Below are 26,083 nucleotides of genomic sequence, written 5' to 3'. Positions count from 1 at the left end.
GTAGTTGTCTTGTATTGTTGAGACTGCCTGATTAAATACAATTAACATTAAACCTTTGAAGGTCCTGTATGTAATATGAGAACATAAGACTGCAGTAGTAAACGTGTACAATAACATCCAGCTATCATGGTAACACTTTAATCCCCTTATTTAGCAATTATAATCAGTGTATTCAGCATAAATAAAGGGTTTATAACCAAGCAGCAAAATTGAGCCAAAGTGGAAGTGCTAAAAACAACTGCAGTTCCTCAAATGGCCACTTGAGGCTGACTCCAAGAGCGAGTCATTTTCAATTTGCCCAACTCAACAGCCGAAATGAAATGTTCACAGTCTGGTACCAAGAACGTTTTTTGTTTCTGTAGCTAATTTCACCCGTTCATGACAACTGTGCAGGGGGTGAGTTTTTATATAATTCACCCACTTACATTTTATTAAGGCGTAAAGTTTAGCATAACTGTGGGCATGGCCACTATGGCTGACAAGCTGTCTGTTGTCTCAATTAATTATTTAGACCCATCCCTTGCTTCTCCACAGCTCCACCCTCTCCCCAAGTAAGGTAATTTCTGGCTCCAAAAATCCAAGATGGCCACGACTCCAGGCTTCAAACCAATGTATGAAAAGGGTTTATGTTTATGACAAACTGCATTACACTACACTGTAGTTATAAGTAAATATAAAGGAATTTTTAGGTTGTAGTTCATTCATTTGATGCTAAGAATGAAATCTAAACACTAAATATACCTCCAGGTTTAAACCCACCTGTGCATGATCTGTATAAAAAGCTAGTAAAACAGTAACACAGTGTAAAAGTGTATAAACCTGTTTATACACCATTTATGATATTCAGAGAAGTTATAATTGTTGACAAATTAACTTTAACAATCACTTTAAAATGTCATTGTATCTGCTTACTACTGCATTACAGTGCATTATAAATATGTTTATGTGTTTGCATACTGCCACTGAGTTCTAACTGGAGGTGCGAGGGATGAAGTGCAGTTCTGCATATTGTTTAGTTGCGAGGGGCTTGCTGTAAAAGTTTAGGCTTCATGAGAATTTCTATATGCAAATGATGTATAACATTTCTAAAAATATAAGAGCTGACTCAGCGCTATGCAGATCACACACAGCTTCCTTTTAAGGTAAGTGATGTCTCTCTTCAGCCGATATCAGGTATTATTACTGGCAGGGAAACTGAATTGCATTATGAACCTGTATGATAATAATTGTAGGCAGTGATTTGGATATCAGTCTGCAGAGAAGCTTCTTACTTGCTGACAGTAATTATGCTGGAAGCATGCAATCAACGAAAAACCACCTGTGGTCAGTTTCTTGTTTCATAGAGGTTTCAAGGAGGCATTTGAAAGTTGTAATCCTTAAGTGTCATGAAGTTAAATCTGTTTTGATACTGTTTCTTGTCAACATTTCTTCAGCAATAGTCATTCAGTGTACTTCATTCTGTAATTATCTCTCTGTACAGTATTTTTCATTGTTGGTGGCAGTTTTTAGTATTGCAGGAAGCCACTGCTACAGTAAGCTATGGATGATTTTTGGCATTTTTACCTTTATTGAACAGTTGACAGTAAAGATGCAGACAGGTTACAGGGTGGGGAGAGAGAGGAGGTACAACAGCTGGAATCAAACTGCCAACATTGTGGTTACGTGGCATGCACGGTAACCATTCACCTACCGAGACAATCCCACAATCAACTTAAACTTGAAATACACGAGAGATCTGAAATATTACGAACACCTTTTTATTCACATGGGTGAGGCCATTTATTAGCAACTCTCTCAAACAGTGTGCCGGTAAAACAGACGGCAAAAAACTTGTTGTGCAAAGCAAATTTAAAGAAACTGTGTGTAAGATTTAGGGGGATTTAGTGGCATCTAGTGGTGAGGATTGCAGATTGCAACGAGCTGAAACTACTCTCAGAACTTCTTCAATGTTCAGTGTTCAGAAGGTTTTTATCGTCAGCTGAATTATCTACAGAGATCTCTACCGGGTCGCTTGCCCAGTACCTGCTCTGTGTGCTCACCTATTTCTGATCCAAACATTCAGGAGATATTTACAGAGAGCCAAATTATCCGCTGTGATCTCTTCTTTTCCAGTTCATTATTTATTAATTTTGCCTTTTATTTATTTATTTATCTCTCTGAAGTTACTGTAAGTAACTAAACCAGTAAAGGCACTGACTAAAGCACTTTCACATTAAAAAAATCAGTGTTTTTTCTGACGCTGCTTGTCACAGAGGGGCTACTAACTACAGTGGCCGACCTGAAAATACAAAAAATGTGAATGGCACTATCTAGAGCCAGTGTGTGGTTTGACTGTCCTGGGCTACCGTAGAAACATGGCAGTGCAATACAGTGATCTCTGTAGACGAAGACCCGCTCCCTTTGTAGATATAAAAGGTTCATTCTAAGGTAGTCTGAGTGGGCGGAAGTTCGCTGCATAGATCAGCCTCTCATTGGGCGGAACGAGCCACCCGCTGAAGTCCCGCCCTACCACCGTAGTATATACCACAGTTGTGTAGCAGTTTTCAACCGTTTTCAACACGGAAGAATGTGAGGAGGAGAAGCCACAGGGTTGCCAGGTCCGCTTATTAGCTGCGACTTTGGGCTTGTTTTTTTGTAAAGTCGCTTACAAATATTAGTAGTCGGGTTGTGGTTTTTTGGGCTTGTTTCTAAAGAGGAGTTGCTTATTCGGGCTTGCTCTCTAAACGTCATAAGTTATTTAAACGCATGATAGTCGCTTCTTCTGGGCTGTTTCCATAGCCCTGGTTGCTTGTTTCTCTCCCAAGATCTGGCAACACTGACAAGCTGGCCGGCATACAACAACAACAATGGCGGCATCCACAGGATCACAGGGAGTGTGTTGTGTTTGGACCCAGGATAATAAAGAATATCCATGCCTTTACGATGTGTCGTCTCCAAGTTTGGAGACGTCACCGCGTTATATGTGGCTCTGTCTACGAGGCCTCGGGGGAGAAATCTTGTGGTGTGCACACACAGGACTCCCGATGACAGAAACACAAGTCGCCAGGTATGAACACTCAAAAGATTATGATAGTCTCCGCAATGCAAAATCAGGGTGACAATCGTGTAATGTGAACTAGCCTTAAGGAAACTACCAATATAATCCCCTAAATGCTTCACACTGAATCTTTAAGTTCTTTAAAACCAGATTCAGTGTAGATGGATGGCAACGACAGACGGACAAGAGAATTAGAGATTATTTGTAAACTCGTTCTAAACATGGAGGAAGAAGACTCCGAAGGCCCGAAATACACACACATGCACTAACAGGACCTATACATGCATCAAATGGAGAGATGTCAGAGCGAGGGGGCTGCTCATGGACAGGCGCCCCGAGCAGTTGGGGTTCGGTGCCTTGTTCAAGGGAGGAGGTGAGCTGGCACCTTTCCAGCTACCAGTTCATGCTCCGTATTTGGTCCAGACAGGGACTTAAACTGGTGACCCTCCAATTCCCAAGTGCCTATAGAGCTACTGCCGCCCATTACTGACGTTTTATAAGCAGTGACAGGACAGCAAGAGTTCGACTAGTGGGTTTGTTTGTTTATCTTTGAATTGCCTTGGTGGTCTCATCAGGGGGCTTCACAAAAAGAGTTTTTCTATGTACAAACTAGGGTTGGGTACCTTTCATAATTGAACCGATACGGTACTGGTACCGGTATCTGGAATTCAGTACCGGTACCAAACAGTACCTTATTTTGGTACTTTTTAAAGTCTAAACTTCTCAGTTTCAACATGTTATTGAGAACATTTAGGAACAGTGCTGCACGTTAACTTTTGTCTGCACATTTTTTTGTCGCCATTGTTGCTGAGTCTGAGGTGCGAGTCATGTGCTCTCGCTCCGCCTCCACCTCAGGTACCGAAATTTGGCACCGATTCATTTTAAGTGAATCGGTACTCGGTAGTACTGAGTGAATCGTTACCATGTACAAAAAGTACCGAGTTTCGGTACCCAACCCTAGTACAAACTGAACATCATCATGACAAGTGCTTCAGCAGGGAAACATCTATGGAAACTACAGTCACTTATTTCTTGCAGTATTTACTGTATTGCTTTACTTGATACTTGAGTGTTTTCTTGTGTGACATCATCTAACAATCTGAGTTTCTCCTCCTCAAACCAGTTTGGCTCCACTTTTATTCAACAAAATGAGGTGATGTGACACAAAGCTTGGTGCACAAACAGATGAATGAAGGGATTTATAATGATTTCTGCTCAACTAGTACAAAGCTGAAGTCAGCTCCAGATCCTACCTGCTGTGGTCTTGATAATGTCTGTAGTGTTTCTCAGGCCCATGAAATCAAACTGGTAGAGACGCCAGGACTTTTGGTCAGCCGCCTCCACAGAGTTCTTCCTCCACTTGTAAATCATCTCATCTCGCGGGTATCCATCTGCAATTACACAGAGCATGTGTGTGTGACCCTTGGCGCTACATGGCACATCCTAATGATGGATGTCCTGCGCAGACAGACCTAGGGCCACCCAGAGCAACATTTGTCTTGTGCTGGAGGCTGGCTAATGAAAAGACAATCTGGAATAAAGACAGAGGCACAAGGAAAGTAGATTAAAGGAGAGCTTCGGTTCAATAACACACTGAATGTGTCTGGATGTTGAGCTGACCTTCACATGATGTGCACGCAGCCTGGGAGTGCTTTTACAATCAATCACACGAGGTTAATGACGGATTAATGATTCCATTTCTGCTTTGGTGTCACACCAGCTTGGAACCTTTCTGTCTTAAACAGACATATAATCATTTTAAGTAGAAAAGCTAACAACATTATGATCATGCCTGATAGCAATTTGATGTAATAGGCTTTCAATTAACAAAAACATTAACTGTGAGGGAAGACGTTGCCCAAGCTGCTAATTGTTTTCAAACATGCTTGATGAATGAATGTCATTAACATTTGCCAAAGTTCTCTCGTTTGCTATTAATGATGCCAATAAAGATTCAGCAATCGCTGCTCAGATTCACGATATTCAGAAAATATCAGCTTTCTGTTGGAAACAGCTCTTTGAGCAAGTAAACTTCTGCTAATGGCAACACTTGATCTGCTGCATTCTGTATGACATTTGCATAAAATATTAGTCTAGGGCACATCTCATGATGCATTTATAAATTAACAATATTCATTAGACCTAATACACATGAGCCTAACAGGAAGACATGGTGCCTTTCAAAATAAAAGTGCTTTAGATAGACACACTACATCACACCATTTGAGGTACTTTACCTGAGTATTTCCATTTTGTACCACTTTATACTTTTACTCCTCTACATGTTAGAGGGACTACTGACGTGTACTGCACTGCATTAATACGACAGCTATAGTTACTGGTTAATTTTTTTAAAGTTTCAAGATTTCAAAACAAAAATGATTTCAGAGTGTCCATTTGCACCCAGACGAGAATAGTCACACCTGCAGCTTTTCAGCTATTTACATCCATCACTACAACACATTATTTTGGATCCACTGCGTGCTATGATAGGCTAGTACTCATGTTAATGGGTCAAGGTTGGAAGTGTTTAGGATTAAGGCAAACAGGTCACAGTTGTGGCTCACCGATCTTAGATATTCTTTGGTATTAAAGTGGTACATTTACAAGAAAAAAACTCACAAATATACCGCCCGAGAGTCAGGTGACGTAGTATAAAGAGCAACAGAGTCCATGGAGAGAGTAAGAAGTGTTGGGTGAGTGGGTCAAGCACGGAACATTCAGACAGAGGACTGAGCTACAAATGCTGCAGTTTTTGAAGGGGGTATAAAGCTACTGAATAAACACTGTGTACATAAACTTTAGCAGAATAGCGGAATAAACCCATTCCTGTTGATGTTATATTTATTGTTGCTAGGATGCCCAGTAATATACACCTGGCTGTAAATAGCCACATTGGCACACTGGTGCAAATAACATTGTTGGCTATGGACGCCTGGGTGCTAATAGCATCTGCCTTAAGATTTTTCATGAAAAACAAATGAAAACTTTTGAAATATGATGCCTTGTTGTAGATTACACTACCCACTCGAAGTTAATGGAGCTGAAATAGTTTATTACCTGATGAGTCAGTCGGTGTAGCTTTGATTAGTGGGTGTCTGGCGTTTTTCATGCAAAAATGACAAACGTTTCATGATGCCAGATTTTTAAATTCAATGATTTACAGCTTTGCCTTGACGTAAATAAGAGTAAAATGGAACATTTTGGGGTTTGTGGCATTGGTTGGACTTAACAAGCTATTTGGAAATGTCACTTTGTTCTCTGGGAAATCATGAACCTGCGCATTTCTCGCCATTTTTCCACTTTTTATAAACCAAACAATTTGTTGATGGATCGAGAAAAAATTCATCGATAATAAAATAATCACAAGCCCTACCGAAAATGACAAAGAAGGAATTAAGCTCCAACTCAATCAATTATGTAAGCAGGTGTGCTCAACACCACAGCAAGGCTGGCGCGGTACACATGTTCCTGAACGCCTGGTTTTTGGGTGTGACGGCTGCACCCTGAAATAAACAGAGTTCAACTTTTGGAATGCAGCAGCATGCACCACGTCATGTGATAAACGACCAGTCACAGCCAGCAGATATATTTCCCTTCTTCTATAAATATCAGTCTGTGGTAAATATGAAGAATTTGATGATTACATCCGTCCCATGGACAATATTTTTACTAACACCCGGGATTTCTGGTAAGTAGGCTATGATAAGGTGTTGGTTATGGTCGCTTAGCAACCTCAGACACCACCTGCCTCAGCACCCTTGAAAGTTGGCACAGAGTTGGCTCAAGAGTAGCACCCAGCGCCTAACTCAGATTTTCCAGACGGTGAAAGATGCAGCATGTGTTTGGCCCCTTATAAAGTTGTAATGGTGGACATGTTAGCAAACAGCTGTCTATTTACACATACAGCAGACACAGGAGAACATTAGCTTTCACCTGAACTCGTCTTTCTGGAGCCCTGCAAGTGTTAATTTAATATCCACTCTCCTATTAGCTCTGTTTTGGGTCTCCATCACTTTCTGAATGGAAAAGTCCATCTGTTAAGGTGCTACATGCTTCACTATGTTTGCCAGCTGGCTGCTGCAGCCGGAAATAATGTTTCAGTGATGAATGAGTTAATGAAAGCAGTGAGAACAAACTCAAACAGTAAAACCAAAACGAGCTGAAAGATGCTAAAATGCTCTGTAAGTAAGTAAGTAAATTTTATTTATATAGCACTTCTCACAGAGAGGACTCACAAAGTGCTTCACAAGATAAAATACAAAAAATACAATAACAGAAACAATGCAAAATACACAAAAACAAATAAAAAGTAAAGTGCAGCGAAATACAGAGATGATACAATGGACAATTAATGGAACGCAAGCCTAAACAGATGTGTTTTTAACTGCTTTTTAAAAATGTCCACGGAAGAGGCCGCTCTCAGCTCGTGAGGTAGTGCATTCCACCATTTCGGTGCAACAGCCTTAAAGGCTCTGTCACCTTTCGTCTTTAATCTTGTGTGAGGGACAGTAAGTAGGTGGCCTTCAGCGGACCGCAGTGACCTGACAGGACAGTGAAAGGACACCAGATCCGTCAAGTATGCAGGTGCTTGACCATGGAGGGCTGTGTAAGTGATGGTTAGAATCTTGTGCTGGATCCTGAAATTAACAGGGAGCCAGTGCAGGGATGCCAGGACTGGAGTGATGTGAGTGAACTTATGAGATCTGGACAGAAGCCTGGCGGCAGCGTTCTGGACTAGTCGGAGGCGGTCTAATGAAGTTTTATTTAGACAGGTGAAAAGAGAATTACAGTAATCCAGACGTGAGGAAATAAAAGCATGGATGATCATTTCTAGCTCGGAATAAGTTAACATGGATCTGAGTTTGGAAATGTTTTTGAGGTGGAAAAAGCAGGAGCGAGTGACAGTTTTGATGTGGTCATCGAAGAGCATGGCCTGATCAAATGTGACCCCAAGGTTTCTCAATTTGGGGCGCACATTTGCACCGAGGGACCCTAAGCAGCTGGCCACTTTAGATGCTGAGGCATCAGGTGCAATAATTAAAATCTCAGTTTTAGCTGCGTTTAACTGAGGGGAGTTAGAAGACATCCAGTCCTTAATAACATTCATACAATCGTACAGTGAGTCAATTCCATCGGTCCTATCAGGGTTAAAAGAAAAATATAACTGGAGGTCATCTGCATACATATGGTATGAGATACCTTCAAAATTGCTGATGACATCCCTGAGAGGGAGCATGTATAGCGTAAAGAGGATAGGCCCAAGCACTGAACCTTGGGGCACCCCGTAAGAAAGGGGGGCAAACTCTGATTAATGAGGGCCAACAGCCACAGAAAAGGATCGATCAGACAGATAGGATTTAAAACAATGAAGAGCGGTCGCTGAGATTCCTACCCTGTCCCTCAGCCTATCTAAAAGGATGTGGTGATCAACAGTGTCAAAGGCTGCACTGAGATCAAGCAGAACCAGGATAGTGGATTTACCGGCATCGGAGGCTATCATGATGTCATTGGAGACCCTGAGAAGAACCCTAACCCTAACCCTAACCCTGTGGAATGTAACTGACGATAACCGGACTGAAATTTATCTAAGATATTGTAACTGTTCAATGCTGTCACTAACTGGTTTGCAACTGCTTTTTCTAGAATCTTAGATACAAAGGGCAGCTTGGAAATGGGCCGGTAGTTACTAAGAACATCGGGGTCCAGATTGGGCTTTTTGAGAAGCGGCTGAACAACCGCTTGCTTGAAATGGGACAGGACACGACCAGAAACCAGTGAGCTATTGATTATGGGGAGCAGAGATGGACAAGGGCTGTGGGGAACAGTAGAGCTGCGTGATATTTGCATTGTACTCAGCTGATTACTCCGGTCCCCCACAGGCATGACGGCTTTATAGATAAGCACATCTGACTTAATCAGAAAACAGAGATGTCGTCATGGAAACAGTGTAATGCCTGGTGATTTCCTTAGGTAAGGAAATGGGTTTAATGGATCACAGCAGGATGGGTCTACAGATGTGGCCATGCTGTGAGCAGGACACAATACGCTCTAATAAGCTGTATAAGGTATAAGGTGTTATCACATGGAACCACTCTGTAATCCTGATAATACATCACGGAGCCCGCTACAGATCCACAGCACATCACCTACCCAGCATGCTTCATTTCCAACACGCTGCTCCATTCTTAAGAGCATCATCAGGTTTACTGCATGTTCTGCTGACTGACAACTCATGTTGAGCTGTCATGTAGTGAAACTAAATTTAACCACAGTACTGTGTGTTATACACTACTTTGCAACAGAGATGTGTTACACGGCAACTTATGATATTTACTTGTAGACTTCATTGTTTATAATGTGGAGGCAGTCTGCTGCTGGTGATTATGCAGTTAAATACTTGACTGCACTTAAAACCACTTATGCTTCAGTTTACCGAACTTCTCTTTCCTTCAGTTGTGTAGACGCTGCTGTTTGAGCTTCTGTAAGTCACATTGTTCAAATGTTGCCATGGCTACATACAAACCAGCATGAATGTGAGAGGTTAAGAATAAAACATGTTGCTTCTCAATGATGGCTAGCAAATGGATAGGTTTCGTCGCAGGTATGATAAAGGAGCAGAAATCAGGATACAGTAAATATTATGTGGATCCCCTTAATGACAAGGCAACAGATAACACAGTCATTAGCGCAGATTATCCAGATGTATCGTCCCACCAGGTGGCCTGCAGCGGGGGGTCGCAGGCCGGGGTCAAACCTGGTGTGCGCCGACTGGGCGCAGACACGCCACAAAGCAAGGGAAGATGGAAATGCTTCCCTTAGCGGCTGGAAATACTCCCATGACTTTGATTTTGTCAAGAGGAGAGATGACAGGAACACTATTTCTGGAGGTAGTCGTAGCAAAATTCTTTCAAGCTATCTAGCCTGAGTTACTTACTGATAATTACCCTGACATTCACACAGAGGCACACATCTGAATTTTGGGGAGATAACGCAATTAGCAGTTTTATGGAGTGTAACAGAAAAGTAATATAATGGGTAGTGTAACAAATTACACTTGGCAGGGAGTATTACTTTTAGAAAGAGATGCCCTGGTTAGTACGGGATAGTCCGGGTTTCAAGCTGTGTGTCCCGAGTCCCGTCAAATGTCTCAGTTTTCAACATTCATGACCAAACTGTCTCAGTTTTCACCACATTTACAAGACAAATAATAAAACCATACTGGTATGACACAGTACGCTTCCAGTCACCTTTCTGTCAGCTCTGCTAAATTTGTGGTAAAGTTACGCTCTTACGTCTATTTTGTAAGTGTTGGTAGTGCTTTTTGTGGTTTGTTTTGGATGGTGTTGGCATGTGGCTGTGAGTCACTCATCAGACGAGGACATCAACTCATCAGTCTGTAAACTATTCTTCTGCCGACTTCTTCTAGCTAGCCAGGTCGAGGTTTTCAAATGTAAACATCATTACAACAACCTCAAAATTCCAAAAGGATGTCAGGAAACTTTACCAAAACTTGGCTAAATCCTGGACATCATCATTTAACTATGACATTTTTTTTCTATATGCTGATCTGACAGAGCAGAGGACTCTGGTGAGAGAAGGAGAGGAAGCGTGTGCGTTACGATGAATAAGGACTGGGGGAATGTGAGGTGTTGTCCCTGTCCTGCTGTGGATCATTGCTACACACCGTTCAGACACGGCTGCAGAGCAGAGCTGCCTGTGTTCTGGAGGAGCGACCGTGTGGATGTCTTGCTGGGGTCGGGATGTGTTGACAGTTAAATCATTCCACAACTAGAACCCATGGATTACGAGAATCATTTGGAAAGGTGAACGATAATAAAGCAGCAGCCAACAATGTAGAGAGATGCAAAAAGGACTAAATTACAGTGCACAAGTTAAAGGAGCTGATGGGCTCACATCTCACTGGAGTTGTACCTTTTACAATTCCACATGACAAATAAATTATTGATTGATCGATTGCTTTCAGTGCTGACATTGATTTTTTTGCTTTATGTTCTGTCTCATTCTTTTTTACGTCACCCAATACAAAAGTGTCAACACACTTGATTTGTCTGTGTGCCTTTCAATCAACGTGTTGATGTTAAGGCTGTTGCCATGACACTTACGGCTCTTTCCAACAGAACCTTAGTACACTAACATTTAGCTGTCATATCGAACAAAGTCGGTCTTTTCTAACAAGCTCCAGGAAGCCTTCACCTTCTTTCGTGAATACCTGACAACAAAAAAACTGTACAGATTACATTTTGTTTGTGATGGTGGAAACACTGATAACAAAGATCATATTAAAATGGCTGAACAGACACGGTGGCGACAAGCAGGACGTAGCACCATTGCGACCTACTTCAGTGGGGCAAACGCCAGTGACAGCCTTCTGAAACAGGACACTCAGGAGGGGATCTTTGCCGACCATCTGGTGAAACGCAACCAGCGCTTTGATCCATGGACGGTTCAGCTGGTAATGTATGTTACTCTGTTATTATGCACTTTTCAAATACACTATGTTCTTTTTGATTTTGGGGGACAGAACATAATTTTTCTTCTTGTGACTTTTTATACCATGTTTTACACCAACTTTCCCGTCTGTGGCTTTTTTCCTCCTAAAATCATGAGTATATTCTCGTAATACTATGACTTATTTTCTCATAGAGACTTTTTTTACTCAATCATGGCCCTAATGCTCCTTTGTACCATCCAAATCTTGTATGGGGGCCAATCAGATTTCATGGAGGCTCATCTTCCCCCTCTTGGTGCACGTTACTTATTTCACTCCCAAGCTGTCACACCTACCTATCAGGAGCTGCGGTGTGAATGTTTTTGAATTGTCCTTCAGGCCATGACTGTCCTCCAACACTACACATTTTAAAAAGTCAATGTATTTTAAACAAACACTTCTAAAAGCATATTTGCTTCTGAGTGGCCACTTTATGGCTACTTTTCACACACACACAGGTGTATCCAGGTGTAACAGCAACGATGGACACTATCATCAGCTCATGTTCAGTAAGTACCTGCTGTGTGGAAATACATGACACCAACATCATCACCTGAGACATACTTGATAAAATATGGTACTCTGTTGCATAAGGTGCTCCAAAATAAATGCTTTAGCTTTTCATACTTGGTACTTCTGGCCCTACAGAGCAGCGGTTGTCAAAGTGAGGTCTGTGGTGCTCTGCCAGGAGGTCTGTAGAAAGTTGTCAGGATTCTTTGATTATCATAATATGATAAAGGCTTTATAGTTCAGCAACAACAACAAAATGTTTAAATCTAAAATAGTTCAGATCTAATTATTGTCCAATCTAACAAATCATTAATTAGAATAATCAGAATCTGTATTGTGGTCTGAAATGCATTTTAATTAACTCTTTTCTCTTGATTTGTCCTTGATATCTTGTCTCGGTACAGTGTTAGTTGCAGTAAGTTTTATGAGTATTCTGTGCTCAGATGGTGCAAATGATTTTAATACCTGTCTACTATCATTCTAATACATTTCTCTTGGTGTTTTTCACTTTACCAAGACTATAGAAGTGTACGGCTACATCAAATTATTCTAATGCTCAGTCCAGACCAAAAATTCGCAACCAGACAAGTTGAAACAGGCAACTACTTGCAACGTGCCATTCAGCAACTTTCTACAAACGTGTCGGCTCACACTACTGCAGCTAGATGAGATGGTGTATCATCAACATCTCTCTGTACTTCTGTTCCAGGGGCGATTGCTTTGAGACAACAAGGCAGGCTGAACTTCCCCTAAAATTTCATAGAAGAAATGGTCAAATATGCACTATTGAATTTACATTAAAATAAGAGTTTACACTGCATTAAATGTGCCCTAGGATGCGTTTCACATCATGACTATAATGTTCAAACGTCAGCTGTTTATCACCATTGGATAAATGTGACAAAATCGTCACTTCCAGGGAGGCTCAGCTTCCCTGGGACCTAATGGAGCGGGAGGCGGGAGAGGACGCTCGGTGTCTGCATGATGATTGGAGGAATTGTCTAAAAGGCTGAACCCCTTTGTGATTGACAGCGCTTTGGAAATACACACCGGCATCGTCGCATTTCAAGCTCAGTCCCATGCGGATATTTGTGAGTGGAGTCTTCTGACAGAGTGCCATGCAGAGTTCCTCATTTCCATAAGCGATATAACTCATTTTCATCGTTTGTAAACCCATCTGAAAATCTTTGAGGTGTGTTTTCCTGTGGTTCTATGGCATGAGTGTGGTTGAAAAACAGCTTCAATTAAATGTTACTTTTATAAGTTACTGCCTCGCGACAATATGACAAATTTTATGATGCAAGCTTAAAGTGAGCTTCCCCTTTTTGAAAGACCAGCAGCCACCACTGTTCTGTTCTGATTTACAGCTTTTCAGGCTTATTTTGTGGCTGAACATAATCTGAAGCTTCTGAAAACATGAATGAGGATAGTGTTAGTGAGATACTGGCTACAGTTTCATGTGTAGCAGTGATGTGTTCATAATAAATAATGAATATGCTACAATAGTCAATGTAGTTTCTGCAGTCATTTTGACTTGACCAGTGGACTTCAGTACAAGCTGATTGGCTGTTGAAACAGGTGACGTGCTTTATGTTCTAAAACAGGCAACACCATCAGGTGGCTTGAGTCAAGCTCAGACCGGTCAGCTCACACCACTGCAACTTTTCTCTGCAACGTTCTAAAACAGTTTCATCTCGTCACACACCTTTGGTCTGAACTGGGCATCAGAGACATACATTAGGGGGTTCCCGGTACATTCTCTGTCTTGTAAGGGGTCCTTGGCTGAAAAGCAGTTGAGAACCTCTGCTGTAGAGAAGACGACACTGAGCAGGGTGTACTCACAGCTGGAGAAGATGAGTGGACAGGAGTGTTCGTCCATTGGAAAGTTGTGCAGCTGCAGCTGGCATTCTGCGTTTATCGTTAGTCTGAAAAGAAAACAACAGAATCAGTTTGTGATATCTGTACTCTTGAAGGACTGTAGTAAAGGATCTAATGAGAAACCAGATCACATGAGCTGAAACTTTCAAAGTATCACATTTATAAAAGTAATTTGCTGTGTATTATTTTTTTTTAAAATAGGACAAGAATGCAGCACGAATGCACAAGTACAATTTTGATACAAGCGTTCTCTCAGTCTTGGTTGGGCAGTTGTCATCAAGCTACATTCAAGGACCACAGTCCCTCAGTGTGAGACAGCTGTGAGTGGAGACGTCTCTTAATCACCTACAGCTACAGAGCACGTCCTGCAGCTGCAGAGGTTGAGGAACAATCTGCCCTTTACAGCTTGTTTCTTTATAATTGCTTCTTGAATTCCCCTCAAGGCCATTTACAGTCAACAAATGTTAAAAAGACACTTTAACCTGCAAAAAAGAAAAACTAAAAAATAACTATCTTATAAAAGTGTTATTTTTCAGAACCAGACTGAAAATATCAAAGTCAGCAACATGACCTTTTTCCATACTGCACCAAATTCTTCAAAGCACACAATAAGGTTTAAGCTCTACAATATAAATCAGGGTTAAAAAATGTGTAAGGCAAAGTTTTGATGGGTGGATCCATGTTTGTTGTTGCTGGGTTTGCATATTTTTCAGGGGGAACAAGAGCTTTGCAAACGCTTTATTAGCGAGGAAATGCATTCAACATATTTGTTGGGCCTCAATCATGCACATAATGCATTTACCCAGAAATATGAACGTAATGTTGTTCTGAAGAAAGTCCTGGTAAGTCATTTTTAAAGCCAACATTCTCAGGTCCCAGCTTCTTGAATAAGAAGATAAGAAGATGTTTATCTCTGTTTTATATGATTGTAAACTGAATATATTTGGGTTTTGGACTGTTGGTCAAGCTAAAGAAGACATCTCAGGATGTTACCTTGGACTCTTGGAAACTCTGATGGACATTTGTTTTTAGTATGTGCTGACATTCCACCGCACAGATCAAGCGATTGATTGATCAATCAGGAGGATCATCGTTAGTTGCTGACCTAGTACAAGTCGACCAGACCACCAAACTTTGAATGGGCATATCTCATGCCCCGTATGTCTGTGTCTCTGTTCCATGTTTTTCTCCTCACTGACTGGTCAATCCATGTGAAATTTGGCACAGTGGTAGAGGGTCATGGGAGGATGCAAATGAAGCAATATTACATCAATTGGCCAAAGGGGGGCGCTATAGCAACCGATTGAAATGTCAAACTTTGAATGGGCATATCTCATGCCCCGTATGTCATAGAGACATGAAACTTTGCACAGAGATGCCTCTCCTCACGAGGAACACATTTGCCTCAAGAACCCATAACTTCCGCTTATATAGATTTTCCGCCATTTTGAATTTTTGAAAAACACTTCAAATGGATCTCTTCCTAGGAAGTTTGAGCGATCTGCATGAAACTGGGTGAACATAATCTAGGCACCAATATCTAAAGTTCCCTCTTGGCAAAAGTTGGAAAACTTCCTAAAACTGAGCTTCTATAAGGCAATGAATATTGCGGAGGGCATGGCTCATCACATAAAGGTGTATAACATCTCAAGGGTTTCACCCATCACCACGCAACTTTGTAGGCATATGACCACACATAATCTGAGGGGACCCCTCCATTATTGACCCCATCAAACAAAATGGGGGCGCTAGAGAGCTCATTTCTTATCTAGGCCTAACCGCCATATGGATTTTTACTAAACTTGGTAGATATGTAGAACAGGACACCTCAAGGTGACTGGAGAAATTTAACTCTAATTGGCAACTGGGTGGCGCTATAACAACAGAAAAATGCTTCAAAATGGCTAAAATGCAACCGATCGCTGTGGCTCCCCCTGTGGACCAATGTTTGGGGGTTTTTTTTTTTCTAATTTTTGGTATGACTAAGTCATGGTATGGTATGCTGTACATAATCACGGAAACTGTCAGTGTGTCATTCTGTCAGTCAGTCATTCTGTCTGTCCCACGTTTTTCTACTCACTGACGTGGTCAATCTATGTGAAACTGCACATAGGCATTGAGGATTGGCATAGGTAGAAGGTGACAGAGCTACCAATGGGTATGGACTAATATTCCTATTAAAGCTGCAGCAATTAAAGGGATACTTTGTCAATTTTTGATGAGCTTTGTATCATAACATTGTGGGTAGTATGTGTAAATGAACGACAGTAAACTTCCCTCAGCGCCTGGATGTCCCTGCCCATCTACCAACGAAAATCTGATCTGATTTGTGATGGCTTTAGTGCCGTTGCTGGAACTACAGATTGCACTTACTTGTCTTTGTTTGCTGACCACCACAGACACAAAGAGTATAGAGGCGGGTCATGAGCCCCCCGTTTCTCTCTCTGTGTCTCAAACTCAGATCAAACAGTAAAACAAGGCAATGCTGATCAAATAAAAATCGAGATTCTGTTACTGTATTGCCTGTTTCTCACCTAAAACGTCTTCAGAAACATATTTTAGTGCACTGTTTGGTTGTAATATGAGAATTTGTGAACAGGAAGTCGGCGCAATGCTGTTTCCTGTATTGTAAAAAGAGAAATAATAAGATCAAATGGTAAAACTAAGCAGCACTAATCAAATCTGAACTAGGGCTGCCCCTGAATAAGAATTTTCCAAGCTGACCAAGAGTTTACGATATTAAATTGATTATTAAATGATATATTTTGGTGGTTTGAGTTGAAGGTGTGAGAAAGAATAGTATCAGTAACATTGTTAACACTGTGCTACATTACAGAGAAATACAAAACTGTACTAATGAACCTTCATTAATATAGGCCTATATTTTATCTACAAGTGCACGTCACACACTGAGCGAGCCGCCTGTTAATGACGCTGTGGGCAAAGCAGTAATGATTGACGATGATTATAATGAACCACTGGTACCAGCCCTGGAAATGAACGCGACTCCTGTCTGACTGCTGAGCATGGCCATTTCCTGTGTCTGTCCTTTCAAATTAAATTCCCACATGGTCTAGTCACATAGGTTTGGATGTATTTTGACAAGGTGCAGCTACTAATAGAGGTTCAGGTTTTGTTTTGACTAATGTTTATCGACTATTAGGAGGCATCCCCAGTATGAACCTTGATTCTGTGACTATTTCTGTCCTCAAATGTTTTCAGAAACATTCATTCATTCATTCATCTTCTAACCGCTTCATCCTCTTGAGGGTCGCGGGGGGGCTGGAGCCTATCCCAGCTGACATCGGGTGAGAGGCGGGGTACACCCTGGACAGGTCGCCAGACTATCACAGGGCTGACACATAGAGACACACAACCATTCACGCTCACGTTTTCAGAAACATATTTTAACTTACTGTATAACTGTAATTCGAGATTGTTTGCTACCAGCTGGCCGAAGTGTTTTTTCTCCAGCGCAGCACAGTACATTCTGGTAGTTGTAGGCTTTCTACCTCTTGAGCTGAAGCAAAAGCCACAGTCTTTTCCCTTTGTTTTCTCTGGTCATGCAGCACCAGTGTCAAAAGTATTTGCTTCTGTCAACTGCATAGACAGTCCAGTTCTATGAAAAGACCGTCTTTCCTGCAGTGAAATGCTTCTTAAATCGATTAGTTGTCAGCTATTGAATTATGCACCAATTCATTTGATAAATTGTTTGAGTCATTTTTTAAGAAAGAAAAAAAGATTCTATGATTCCAGCTTCTTAAATGTGAGTATTTCCTGTTTTTTTACTCCCTTATGACAGTAAACTGAATGTGTTTGGGTTGTGGACAAACAAGACATTTGAGTACCTCATCTCGGGCTTTGGAAACACCGGACGGAACCACAACTATACCACTGTCTGACATTTTATAGACCAAAAAAAAAAAAAACAACTGATCGATTTATCAAGAAAATAATCTACAGATTAATCGCCAATAAACAATTATTCATTGCATCCTGTATGTTCAAATCCTAAAACAAACAATACAATGTCACTGTAAAGTTTATATTAAATGACAGAATGTCTATGTGAGCAATACTCTTAATTGAAAAATGAAAGGTGGACCTCTATGATTTTTATCAGCCTCCAGTGGCAACCAAGTAATTACAGTATGGACAGGCCTTTGACAGCCTTCAGTCGCCTGTAATTCACAGAACTCTTGAGAGACACAGTGATGAGTGACCAGCTGTACTCACTGTGGACTAGGACTGGGAGGCACTGGAGTGAAGAGACAATGTGACATTGTATGTCCTGATTTTTACCACTGCTCTGCTACCATGTGTACGTAAAGGGAAATTTCTCTTTTCCAACTTAGATCCTTTATCCCATGTTTTTTGTGTAAGTAACTGATGGGATCAACAATTTTTGAAATTGGTCCAGTATTACGCAAAGAGCTGGAGCCAGCAGCGGCGAAACAGGCATCGATCCTTCAGGACAATTGTACAGCTCCAGTATATGTCCACTTAAAGTTTCTTTTTTGGCCCTGACAAGCTCTGGTTGTGATAAGTGTCTAACACCACTATGGAAAGGACTCTACAGAGAAATTAAATGTTTGTCTTTACCATTCTTTACTGTCCCTGGACACATCAAGACCACACTTATCAAGCAGCAATTGATCCTACTGTTCACAACATAGACATTCTTCCTTTGTGGACAAAAGGTCACAGCACTGAGAGGAACACCACCCATCTATTGAGCTTCATGGCCCTGCAGCAGCTGGTTCATCCTCCTCTCGCCCCTCTCTTCTTGTCCTTCGCTCTTCATCCGTATACTCTGGCGCAAATAAATATGGGCAGCCACTGAAATCAAAGGGCTCACACACAATCCACATAGTCACAATTACCTAGATATTCCGCCATGACATTGAAAAACTTGAAGATAACAACAAGCTGTTCTTTCTTTCATCAAACACACCAAAGTCTTCTCCGCATTCATGTATCCAACAATGTCTTCCTGCAAAAACTCAACTCTTGAAAGACTGGAATGAGACTTCTCCCTGAGCAAGACACAATGACACACAGAATAAAGCAAAGGAAAACGTTCTATTTCTCTGTAGGATCCTTTCCATAATGTTGTCAGACACTTGTAACAATTAAGTGGACGTACATTAATGGTGCACAGTTGCCCCGAATGGTTACATTGTTGCCTGTTTCGCAGCTCTCTCTCAATACTGGACCAATTTTAAAAAAAATTGCTGTTCCTATTGGTCATTGGAAGACAAACCTGGGAAAACAGGTTCTATGGTGAAGTTTTCCTTTAAACAATGATAATGGATCAACAAACTTCTTAGAAAATTGCCCCAGTGCAATTATCATGTGCATACTCTGTCTGTGATGCAGCTATAGGCCAGCTGTCCCTTAAGACCAGCTAAACCTGTGGATGTAATTATGCATGTTGTTGACCTTCAATTATAAAGCAGTTAAAGAACGCAAGATACATTTCTTATCTCAGTGGGAACAGAGGCTACAGGAGGCATTAAGGGTTCCCTGACCTCTTCAAAACATGATGAAACAGACTGGCTGGTTTCACACATCAGCCTGAATAAACAAGTTTGAAAATGAATCCAGAATTTACAGTACAGACCACCTCCTGATTGAGAAAACAACCGAGACGGCATGAAAGACAGTATGTTGAAAACAGGATTCTGGTGGCTAAAGGATGGGTTGCATTTTTCCAAAATGGTTTTGTCCCCTCAGAAGCAAAGAGTATATTTGTAAATACTCAGCCCAGTTGCCAGACTGAAATGTTGGCATTGTAAGTTTCTGCAAACCACAGATACGTTGCATTTGTATGTTACATATGTACGATATCATATCACCATTTCTAATGACGTAGACCTCATTACCACCAATGGCACCAAATGTGTTTATTAGCAACCCAACACTGCATTTCTAACAGCTTTTAATGTTAGAAACGGCACGTTGGTGTTTTTTAGTGACCTGCCGCCACATTTCCAGCAGCTATTGTGCTTTTCTTGCACCAGATATGTTTTATTTTACATCTATCACTGCATTTCCAGCGGCTTTTGAGGCAACAAACGTGAGTGTTTTTTAGCAACCCACTGCCACATTTCCAGCAGCTTTTTGGCGCCAAACTTTCTTAGCGGCCAATCGCTGCATTTTCACTGGTTTTTGAAGCACCAAATGAGAATGCTTTTTAGTGACCGACTGCAATGTCTCCAGCAGCTTTTGTGGCACCAAACTTGGGTGTTTATTGGTCTATTGGTGTTTTTTTAGCAACCTATTGCCACATTTCAAGCAGCTTTTGTGGCACCAAACATGTTTTTTAGGGACCCATAGCTGCTTTTCCAGCTGCTTTTGTGGCACCAAACATGGGTGATTTTAGCAACCAATCACTTCATTTCCAGCAGATTTTGAGGCACTAAGTGTGGGTGTCTTTAGTGACCCATTGCTGTCTTTCCAGCAGCTTTTGTGGCACCAAACATGAGTATTTTTTAGCAACTTATTGCTGCATTTCTAGCAGCTTTTGTGGCACCAAATGTGGGTGTTTCTTAGCGACCAATCATTGCAATTCCAGCAGCTTTTCAGGCACCAAGCGCAGATGGTTTTTTAGCAACAGATGCGGCTTTTCTGGTAGATTTTGTGCAATGAAGTTACTGTATTTTCAGCCAAAACATGATCTTTTCTTTACCATAACCAAGTGGTTTATGTGCCTAAACATAACCACATATTAACCACAGTGTTACTGAAATGTAAAGAAATCTAAAGTTACATAATAGTATGTGACCTATCTGTAGTTTGCAGAAACAATGCCAACATTTTTTCTGGCAATTAGATTGAAATTATTTATATAATGTTCCAGAATGGACACAAACAACAGGATAATAAGAAAAAAGTGGAGAAATAAATCTTTGTGCTCTAATTTTGGTGTGATCTTTAGACCTCATTAAAGCATGGAACTGGAACAATGCAATGCATGTGGGAGAAGCGTAGATATCACAAAATGTCATCTCTGTTTACTGCGGCCAAGCCAATGCACAATTAATACCAAATGACATTTCATTGTCTTTCTCTCATGCCATCAGCGGATATTACTCCTCAAAGTTTGCACGCTCCCATAGAGTCAGTATCAATAGAGCTGCATGAGGGAGCATCTAGCTGGCTGTTGTTGTGGCTTGGCCTGCTCATACAAGTTTTCTGTTCTTGCGGAAATGTTTTATCTCTGTGTGAATTGTTGCACTCCCCAAGGTCTAAAACAATGTTTTACAGACTGACATGAATTGAAAACACCACAGCAAAAAAGTTGTACAGTGCTCGCCTAAATCTGCCTCCCACATGTACAATACATTCCACTATAAGACAGAAAAGTCCTTCACATTATCAATTAAATATCTGGAGATGTCTCACAACATAAGGACAGTGCCAAAAAGATTGAGGGCAGTCTAGAGATGCTTATTACTGAAGGAGCAGTTTATATTAATGTCGAGTGCTCCAATTACAAAGAGTGCTTGAGGGCACGAGGGTGGCTGCCTTAGTAAATTGGTCTTAAAGCTCAAGCAGGCAATTTGCACTTACAATTGGTAATGACAGGGGCTAATTGCTTTTGCGCTGCTCTTTTTGGAGAGATGTTTGCATCACAAATTGTTTTGCATAAATTTCTGAGACAGCTAAAGTCTGCTACAATATAAACTGATGGGTTGATTAATAAAACTTGTTGATTCCGAAGGGGAGGTTTAAATGGTTACACTGCACAGAAGAGATAGAAATTCAGGGATGTAATTATAAGAATCAAGAGAAAATGTTGATGCAGCTCTCGGATACAAGATGATATAATATCTCACAAATCAGACAACATACAGTATATTTACTGGAAGTAAATGTGCAGGGAGCCAAGATCACCAAACCATATTAGCCTGTTACTGTTACTTTCATACTGTATCAACATTTTATTCTTTACAGCAGAGTGTTTTTGGAGTTTGTTACAGAAAATTAAAATGTTTTAGTATTTTGTACAGTTGTTCGGTCAATTTTCAAGAACACCAAACATTTCCTGACTCCATCTTCTGAAATGTGAGGATTTGCTGTGATTTAAATTATTGTGAACTAAATATCTTTGGGTCTGGACAAAACAGGCAAACACCACCTTAAACTCTAGAGAACTTGCTCAAGTTTGGTATTTTGGCTTTTGCCATCTTAGTTCATTGGCACCAGAGGTGACCATATTAGGATGAGAGGGTGCAGCTGTCACTCAGAGTGACCATGCCCTTCATTAGGCGCAACTTTAAGCCTGAATAAAATGTAAATGGGTGAGTTTTACCAAAATACAGTAAAGTTGTCATGAATGTTGAAATTAGCTATAAAAACCAAAACCATTTTTTTTTTTACCAGGCTGTAAACATGTTTATTTCTACTGTAAAGTCTGGTGTTTGAACCAATGCAGCAGCCACCAGGGCTGAAAAATTAAGTGTCAAAAACTGCAGCTGCTCAAACTGTGAAACGAGTCTGGCTCCAGAAGCGAGTTATTGCTCAAAGATCTCCATGTTTTGCTTAACTTAACAGCACATATAAACATGTTTGCAGCCTGGTTAAAAAAAACAGTTTTGGTCTATAGGTAATTTCAACATTCATGACGAATGTACAGAGGGGTCATTCATTAATTTTTCATAACCACTTATCCTGTTGGGGGTCGTGGGGGGCACAAGCCTATCCCAGCTGACACTGGGTGAGAGGCGGGGTACACCCTGGACAGATCACCAGACTATCACAGGGCTGACACATAGAGACAAACAACCATTCACACTCACATTCACACCTACGGACAATTTAGAGTCACCAGTAAACCTGCATGTCTTTGGACTGTGGGAGGAAGCTGGAGTACCTGGAGGAAACCCACGCTGACACAAAGATTTATTTTGGGGCATTTTGCATTTAATGGATAGGACAGACTTTAGCGTAAAAGGGGGAGAGAAAGAGGGTATGGGGCACAGCAAGGGGCTGCAGGCTGGAGTCAAACACAGGCCGCTGCAGCAAGGACGGTGCCTTTGTACATGGGGCGCCCGCTATATCCACAAAGCCACCGACGCCCCGAGAACATGCAAACTTTGCATAGAAGGGCTCCCCCACCCCAGGAACCCTCCCTCGCCTCCTTTGCTGTGAGGCGACAATGCTAACCACTGCACCAACCACTGCTGTTTACATTATATAAAAGTTATGCATGATTAAGCGCGGGCCACTTTGAGTGACAGGCTGTCTGCTGATAGTGTCCTCAGCTTCTCAGTCAGATCCACCCCTCGCTCCTCCACAGCTCCACCCTCCTGGCCACCTCTGGTTCAAGATGGCGATGGTTGAAATGCTGAACACGAGGCCTCATGATGGGACTCTACAAACTAATGGATGAGGTCACGGTAGCTACCTCCATCTATGATTTAATATGGGGACAGACTTGCTTCTGGCCTCAAGTAGCTCTTCAAAGAGCTGCAGTTTTTGCATTTTGGCACTGGCTTCATTTGTCAGCCCCGAGGGTGGATTTCACAAACTAAATGATTAATAAAGAAAATAATTGTTGTTTTGTTATCCAACATGACCCAGGAGTTTTGTCATCACTGGGCGTAATTTCTCATTTCTGTTGTGCATTGCTTTGTGAGACAACAGTGTCCATCAGCACCTCATTTCCCAATCACACTGACATCTTTTAGTGAACATAATTTTCCACTTTTCCAAAGTAAACAACATTTCATACTGAAAGTTAGAATAAATAAGTAGAATGGAATGGGACACAGCTAATGCAATGTCTTCAATAAGTTCAAACATCACAATCACCAAAATGGAATGGAAAGTTTTATCACAAACACCTTGAAGATTGATCAAATCACAAAGTCTGTTTACAATAACTTCTGGGGAGAAAACCAAGGCGTCACGTACCAACACTTTAATGGCACTGAACAAACAGGGGCGAGGAACAGCTAAGATATCAGGAGAAAATGGTCTTATTGTGCATCTAAGACACTAGAGGGGTTCAGCTTTTTTGGATTTTCATCTAAGAAGAAAGACAACTCTGGACTCAGCTTCTGAAAAAGGAGGCGATCTGGGACAGACCAACAGCATGTGTCAGTCAAAAAGACAGGGGGGCCTCATAGTGTCATGAGCTGGGTAAACCTGGCAGCCTGCGCCTCATGACCGCATTAGAGATGCACCGATCCAGCTTTTTCAGTTTCGATACTGATCCCGATACGGTGGCTTTGAGTATCAGCCGATACTGATCTGATACCATGGTTCACCTAAAAAGCTATTATAGCTTATTTTTAACAAAACAATTGAGCAACAGCAGTTGAAATAGTGTGAAATATCTCCACACGGCAGATTCTCTCCTTCGCTCCACGACGTATGACGTAGCTTGTGTCGCAATAGATTTAAGAGGAAAGCATCGCCTCAGGTATATGTTGCATTTTCTGATACCCGATCCATCTATTTTGATGATATCGGGGCCGATATTCAATCCAGATATCGGATCGGTGCATCCCTAGACCGAATGCTAACCACTGCACCATGTGCTGCCCTTTTGACCCTGATGATGGCGCTGAATGAAATGTGTAGAAATCACCAAAGTTGTCACAATTTATCATATATTCCTGTCCCCAATTAAACGGCAAGCCAGACGATACTTAAATACTAATATTTACCTTCAATAAGACCTTCATGGTGACTCTAAAGGAAAATTCAAGGGTTCACCAGAGTCAGTGTGATTCATCCTCTGGGGACCATGAATGTCTATATTATGAATAAAAGGCAATCCATCCAATAGATGTTGAGCTATTTCAGGCTGGACCAAAGTGATGGACCTACAAACTGGACAACACTGTCATGCACAGAGCAATGACGCCAGTGTGACAAAAAATGTCAGCATCAGAGCTCTTGCACAAAATACAATGAGGTGCATATATGAAAGCAAACCTGTAAGGGACACATTTATGCCTCTAAAACTAACTACATCATCCATTAATTCTCCCTAAATACTGAGGTTGTCCTGATTCCTGTCACAAAATAAACTACAAAGACAGACAAACCTGATGACCACAACTAGAGTAACACTAATTCTTCTGATTATCAACATGTAGTTAACAGTACACTCTAACTCACAGTCATAAGCTGTGTGTGATGATTTTGTCACAGCGGTAGTTCTGTTCATTAATAATTATCATAATTATAATATTTTCACCTAAAAACTTGCTTGGGTATGCCGAACATAAATTCTGCATATGCTCTGATTTGTATTTTGTTCACTGAAGCCCTCCACTCATAAAGAGAAGCTCAGGTTTTACTTTCCCAGGAATAAAGTGGCCGTGTTTACCTTAAAGTGTAAAGGATCTTCCCATCGTTCCATATCCTGAGCAGCTGGTTAGGCATTGTAATCCAGTGAGAATCTGCAGTCTTGGAGTTTCTGAAGATGGTGTCTGGCAGCCAAATAAGTCCGACCATATTGCTGTTCAAAGTCAGTTTCTTCATTGTGCTGTTGTATCTGAGACGGCTGTCTGTCCACGTCTGGGCAAAGATGATGTCAATTTGGTATTCCTGAAAGAGAGAATCCAAAGACATGTAAGTGGATATACAGTGCTTGATCATTTAGTGCTGTTTCTTTTTAAAAACATCACTGATGCCGCTCTGTGTCCTCGGCTGAAGACAGAAAATGGAGCAGCTTCACCTGCTACTCAAGAGAATTGATTTTCCTTTTAAATGACACTGAATAGAAGGATTATGTGTTTCAGCAGCACATCTCTGTATGCCATCTATCATTCATCACTCTCAGCAGTGGGAGTGCTTCTCATTTTACTTCTCCCCCGGCCCGCATGTCAAGCACAGACCTCACCTGGCACCTCTCAGTGATTTGCTTAAGTCACCACTGTGCTGACAGCAAATTCTCCCCAGCTGCTGTGCATCCAGGGGTGAGCGAGTGGTTTTAAGCTCCTGTCAGCACCTCCACAACAACTCAGTTTTTATTGATATTTGTTTGACAAAGAATCCAAAATCATCACTTCTTATATTTCAAGTGATATGTGGAAAAAATATGTCATGCTTTATGTCACAAGCCACGTTGCATCGCAGCTCTGGAGCGTTTACCACAAAGGCTGCGATGCCGGTTTCTTGTCTCA

The 26,083-nt window shown here is 41.3% G+C and overlaps 1 protein-coding gene across 2 annotated transcripts in view; it reads right to left on the bottom strand.

The window, feature by feature from the left end:
* Nucleotides 1-26,083, bottom strand: part of LOC125895696 (gamma-aminobutyric acid receptor subunit gamma-3) — a 111,311-nt gene that overhangs the window by 14,420 nt on the left and 70,808 nt on the right. For both annotated transcript variants that reach the window (XM_049587757.1, XM_049587756.1), the window contains exons 4-6: nucleotides 25,285-25,505; nucleotides 13,902-13,984; nucleotides 4,291-4,428 (exon numbers count right to left, since the gene is read on the bottom strand). In XM_049587757.1, coding sequence (XP_049443714.1) covers nucleotides 4,291-4,428; nucleotides 13,902-13,984; nucleotides 25,285-25,505 — 442 coding nt within the window. The remainder of the gene's footprint in view (nucleotides 1-4,290; nucleotides 4,429-13,901; nucleotides 13,985-25,284; nucleotides 25,506-26,083) is intronic.

Source organism: Epinephelus fuscoguttatus, linkage group LG10 (assembly GCF_011397635.1).
Source record: "Epinephelus fuscoguttatus linkage group LG10, E.fuscoguttatus.final_Chr_v1".
Taxonomy (NCBI): domain Eukaryota; kingdom Metazoa; phylum Chordata; class Actinopteri; order Perciformes; family Serranidae; genus Epinephelus; species Epinephelus fuscoguttatus.
The sequence above is the reverse complement of the archived record's forward strand: the minus strand, read 5'-3'. Positions and strand labels throughout refer to the sequence as shown.